Consider the following 5675-nt stretch of genomic DNA (forward strand, 5'->3'; position numbering starts at 1 on the left):
AATTCCACTTGGTCAAATTAGGTGGAAAATAATAATCAAATAAAACGTTCTATATGCGGTGAAAATAATATGTGGATTAAAAATACATATCTTATATCACTCCGTAAAGAAATATGTAAGTAAAGCTGTATTCTTAACTACTCCCTCTGTAAAGTGATATAATATTTTAAAATTCAAATAAAATAAGCATGGCAAAATAATCATACGTACCCCAACAGGGCTTAATCTAATCATAAACTGGAATGCAGAATTAGAACTCAAATAATAATCTGATTATTAGGCCCATTTGATATCACAAATATGTAGTGGCATCGGATTAATCCAACAAGTATGCTGCATATAAACAAGCATGGATTAGTTAAATGTATCAACATGAATGGATTTATTTGTACCAGAAAAAATGTCAAAGTGACTAGAAGTTAACTCGAGGTATGAATAGCTAGTCTGCAATGCTCTGCATTCAGGGGCATACATCATCATCAGAACTAAAACTCGATGAAGGTAAAACGATATCAAGCCAGAAACAAATTTCCTTCCGTCGAGGTACTAGTTAACTCAGGTGTGAATAGCTAGTCTGCATTCAGTGGCATATATCATCATCAGAACTAAGACTCTATGAAGGGAAAACGATATCAAGCCAGAACAATTTTCCTTTGGGGTAATTAACTCGGTATGAGCAAATTTCACTTTTGAGGTAGTTGATGCAAAGATGTGATTACCTCAAGATGTTGCTCGGTCTCAAAAGGAACAACCGCTTGCGGACATTTCAATCCCTCTGGAAGCACTATCTGTGACATTACAAGGTGTAATAAATGTCAAGTTGCTAGCTTTGAAACTCATCTAATAAGACCTTCTTATTGGTTCTCATGAATGGTTGCTTTCATGGGAATTACTGACTGACCTGACCTGACCCTAATTTACATCCATCAGCTCTCGAAAGATTCTGGCTGGATTCTTTGCAGTTTGCACAACTAGTCCGTTTGCCACACCAACCAAGTGAGCCATGTCAGCAATTGACAGACACGTTACCATCGAAAATGCCATGTCAGCACCGCCAATCCACACCAGGCGCTCTGATCATCTCCAGTGAATCATCAAAAAGAACTTTTAGCGGTTATATGGATTCTCCAAATAATAAATTTAAAAAATGCATCAATCGTACAAAGTTTTACCACGTGACGTGGTCTACAAACAAACAAACAGACAGGCATCTCCTAGTTTGTCCAGCCAGAACATTCAGTCAGACATCTCCTAGTTGCCTGACAGAAGTAAGAAAATTCCTGCTTCTTCTGTCAGTCCAGTAGTGTGGCACTAAAACAGGATTCAGGCAACTCTTCCTCTTCAACCAACACACACTAAGTGAAGCAAATTAACTACCCAGATTCAGGCGAAACAGAACAGATTGTGTGAATTAGCAAACCAGAAAGCTTCAGGAAAAATAAAAATGAAATGAATGTGTCCGTATGTAGCCATGTTTAACTGTTTGTTTAATTCACATTAGAAAGAAAGAAGAGCAATATATTTCTAGTCCACCACCAAAACCTGACCTTTTTGGTGACATTTACTAGCAAATCATCGTTACCAATGAAAAAGAGCTCCAGGACCTTGTTGTACGACACTTATGTAAGCAAATCATCAGGCAAACAACAGGAGCCCTTCTTCTGTTTCCTTACTTCCTAGTATGTACTCTTGTGCAAGGATAAATAAATAAAACATAAGAATTAAAGATGCATTGCACGACTATATATGTACGTAAAATTTATTATAACTTGTATGAACTGAATCCCAACATCCAACAACACATGTCTTAATTTTCTTTTCTTTCACAAACACAAACATTCTACTTACTTGGATATCACCATCATCTATGCATTGCAAAAAAAAGGACAGGGAGATTAGTTTACTCCTTTTGCTGCTATGATGCAACTAACCACATACAAGCATTGATACAGGTGCCAGGCCAAGACACCAAGCGCACACAGACAATGCAAGCTCCCCTCCGGCATTGCCAACTATTATCAAAGTGGGAAGGATATGTGTAGCAGCTAGGGAGGAGAAAAGGGGTTGTACATACATACTTTGTGAGGACCTGACCTGACCTGCTGCATTTTTTTGCCATCCAATCCAGACTTGTGTACCAATCAGGACAGACTTCAAGATGATCAATGATATCAGTTAGTACAGCAGGATAATTAGTACAAGAAATGCAAACACAATCTCTTAGTTACTGATGAATCTGTCTGATTAAGATAAACAAAATTTGCTCTTACTGAGTTGTTCATTACATTTCCATAAACCGTTCCACTAAATAAAGGGCATTAGGATCAGCAATTAATTATGTTGCCCTCCAATCCTATTCGAGTAGATCAACTCATAGTGCATGTGAATTATCATGCCTAATTATTACAAGCCTATACTAGACCAAAGTTAGCCAAATGTAACTGAGGCAAATAATGGTACTCAAAATTACTACAGCCAAACCCATTTGATCGCCTAACTCCGGCTGTTCTTGATCGCCTAACAGACATTTGCATCCATGTAGCACCTTGCTCCAAACAAAGACGACAGAATTGTTGCTCACAATGCCCTGCAAGCAGCACACCACGAATATCATCATTGGGGTCTACAAGTAAATTAAAACAGAGGCACAAACAACAAAAATAAGGGGGTGTGGCATCGTGGAATGAAATGGAATGAGCACTGTCTAACATGCTTGCAGTACCTGCTCCTCAAATTAGGCCATGTTTGATTTGGAGGACAAGGTTGCCATTTTAGTATCGCTCAGCATACTTGACAGCCACTTCATCTGATGCCTGAGTACCAAAGTCCTCCTGAGGTGACTGGGTGCTAAATTTTATTCCACCCGATCCAAACTGATCATGTTGATTTCCAATGTGGCCACTGTTTGGCAAGCTCTGAGCAATGCCCGAACCAGATTGTGGTGCTTCAGGAGCACCAGAGTCCTGCGCTGGCTGAGTGTCAACCTTTTGTCCGCCCTGAGGAGGAGATCCAAACTGATCATGCTGATTTCCTATATGGCCATAGCTTGGTAGAGTCCGAGCACTGCCAATGCCAGATTGTGGTGCTTCAGGAAGACCAAAAGGTGGCTGTGATGGCTGAGGTGCACCATACCCAGGCTGTCGTGCTTGATGAGCGCCATACCCAGGCTGTCGCGCTTGATAAGCACCATATCCTGGCTGTTCCGCTTGGTGAGTGCCATACCTTGGCTGTTGGGCTTGGTAGCTATACCCAGGCTGTTGCACTTGATGCGAGCCATATCCAGTCTGTTGCGCTTGGTGCGAGCCATACCCTAGCTGCTGCGCTTGCTGAGAGCCATAACCTGGCTGCTGTTCTTGCTGAGAGCCATACCCTGTTTGTTGCACTTGCTGAGAGCCATATCCTGGCTGTTGCGCTTGCTGAGAGCCATACCTGGGCTGCTGCGTTTGGTGAGAGACATATCCTGGTTGTTGCACTTGCTGAGAGCCATATCCTGGCTGTTGACCTTGCTGAGAGCCATACCTGGGCTGCTGCGCTTGCTGAGAGTCATACCCTGGCTGCTGCGCTTGCTGAGAGTCATACCCTGGCTGCTGCGCTTGCTGAGAGCCATATCCGGGCTGCTGCATTTGGTGAGAGCCATACCCTGGCTGCTGCGCTTGCTGAGAGCCATACCCGGGCTGCTGTGCTTGCTGAGAGCCAAACCCTGTCTGCCATGGACGAGGTGTGCCATACCCGGCATGTTGAGTCTGATGAGCGATATGTGTTGATTGTTGCGGTTGAGGAGTACCAAATCCAGACTGCACCGGTGAATCCGAGCTAAATTTAGGTTGTTGCACTTGAGAAGCACCGACTGCTTGCTGCCAAGGACGAGAGGAACCAAACTCCGGCAGATGACCTTGAGGCAGGGACGTCCCAGGTGGTGATCCTTGAGGAGAAGGAAGCCCATATTGTGATGTATTAGAAGCACCAACTTCTGTTTTCTGAACTTGCTGGCTTCCAAACGCAGGCTGACGGGGTTCAGAAGACATCCCCTCAGGTCGCAGGATTTGAGGTACAGCATTGCCATGATGAAATGGTTGAGAACCATAGCCTAGTTTGCCTTGGTTAGTTGCGTAGCTACCCGGCGTCTGATTAGATGCAAATCCAGGTAGACTCCGAGGGCGATACTCTGGCCTTGGCGAAGGAGGTGGTGGCACTGGCTTTTCATCAAAAGCTTGCTCAATCTCTTCCTGGCGATCAGCAGTCTTGAAAATCTCAACAATAGACTCACGGAACTCAGGAGGAGCGACAACACCGCCTCTGGCCATGTCCCTCACCAGGTCTCGTGCTCTATCCAGTTCCCCTTCCTTGCAGGACGCCTTAACCAGGATCTCAAAGGTGGCCGTGGACGGCTTAATCTCCTTGTCAGGCATCCTTCCATACACCTTCAAGGCATCATCAATCCGGCCAGCTTCTGTAAGCCCTTGAAACATCCGATTGAAGAAAGCGATATTGAACTTTGGCCCGTGCTCCCTCCCGTCCGCCATTTTGTGGAAATACTGCATGGTATCATCCACACGGCCATCCCTGAAGCACGAGTCGACCAGGTAAGTGTAGGTGTACACATCTGGAAGCACCGACTTGCTCTCCATCTCCTCGAAGAGCTGCTCCGCCTCTGCTAGCATCCCGTTCTCGCAGAGCTTCCCGATGATGTTGTTGAAGCAGGCGACGTCCATCTGCACACTCTTCCTCGGCTGCCTGTGGAACACCTCGATGGCGTCCTGGAACCTGCCCTCCTTGAAGCACTGGTTGACCATGACAGTGTAGGACTCGCTGTTGACGCCGATGAAGCTCGGCGGGTTGTGGTTGTCGACCATGGTCTCCCACAGGTCGTGTGCCTCCTTGTGCTTGTCGTGGCTGAAGAGTGTCTGGAGCAGCACGTTGCAGGTGGCCGGCGTCATCTTGAACTTCCTGTCCAGAAGGGAGCTGTAGCTGTCCATGGCCTCCTTGTCCATGCCTTTCTTCCAGTAGCCCTCCATGAAGCTGGTGTGCACGACGCCGTCGTAGACGGTGGCCTTCTCCCGGAGCTCGTCGAAGAGCTGGAAGGCCTTGTCCCAGTCGTCGAGGGCGACGTAGCCGTCGATGAGGTTCTTGTAGACGATGGAGTCGGCGCCCTGGCCGCGGTTGAGCATGTCACGGAGGAGGTCGAGGGCGTCCTGGACGCGGCCGGCGGCGACGAGGCCCTTGGTGAGGTGGCGGTAGGAGACTGAGGAGGGGGAGAAGGAGGTGAGGCCGTCGAGCATCTCCTGGTATGCCTGGAGCGCGTCGTCGACGCGGGCGGCGTCGCAGTGAGCGAGGATGAGGGTGTTGTAGGAGACGACGTTGGGGACGATGTTGGAGCGGCGGAAGAAGAAGGCGAAGAGCTCGACGGCGTCGTCGGGCCGGCCGGCGCGGACCATGGAGGCGGCGACCGCGTTGCAGGTGAAGACGGTGGGGCGGACGCGCGAGGAGACGGCCGCGCGGGAGGCGGCGGCGGCGCCGTCGAGGTCGCCGGAGCGGATGAGGGCCTGCACGCGGTTGTGGAGGCTGAGGCGCGGGCCGACCAGGGAGGAGGTGGTGTCGGGGAGGCGGGGCGCGTTGGGGTCGCGCGGGGGCGGCGGGGTGGAGGGGTCGCGGCGGAGGGCGTGCAGCGGCGGCTC

At 48.4% G+C, this 5675-nt stretch overlaps 1 protein-coding gene across 1 annotated transcript in view; it reads right to left on the reverse strand.

The window, feature by feature from the left end:
- Positions 1–2220: 2220 nt before the first annotated feature.
- Positions 2221–5675, reverse strand: part of LOC119356904 (pentatricopeptide repeat-containing protein At1g10270-like) — a 3938-nt gene continuing 483 nt past the window's right edge. Inside the window, exons 2-3 of the mRNA XM_037623895.1 lie at positions 2723–5675; positions 2221–2587 (exon numbers count right to left, since the gene is read on the reverse strand). The exon at positions 2723–5675 is cut by the window's right edge and continues 22 nt beyond it. Of these exons, the coding sequence (XP_037479792.1) occupies positions 2772–5675 (2904 nt within the window). The 3' untranslated portion in view covers positions 2221–2587; positions 2723–2771. The remainder of the gene's footprint in view (positions 2588–2722) is intronic.

Source organism: Triticum dicoccoides, chromosome 2A, assembly GCF_002162155.2.
Source record: "Triticum dicoccoides isolate Atlit2015 ecotype Zavitan chromosome 2A, WEW_v2.0, whole genome shotgun sequence".
Classification (NCBI taxonomy): domain Eukaryota; kingdom Viridiplantae; phylum Streptophyta; class Magnoliopsida; order Poales; family Poaceae; genus Triticum; species Triticum dicoccoides.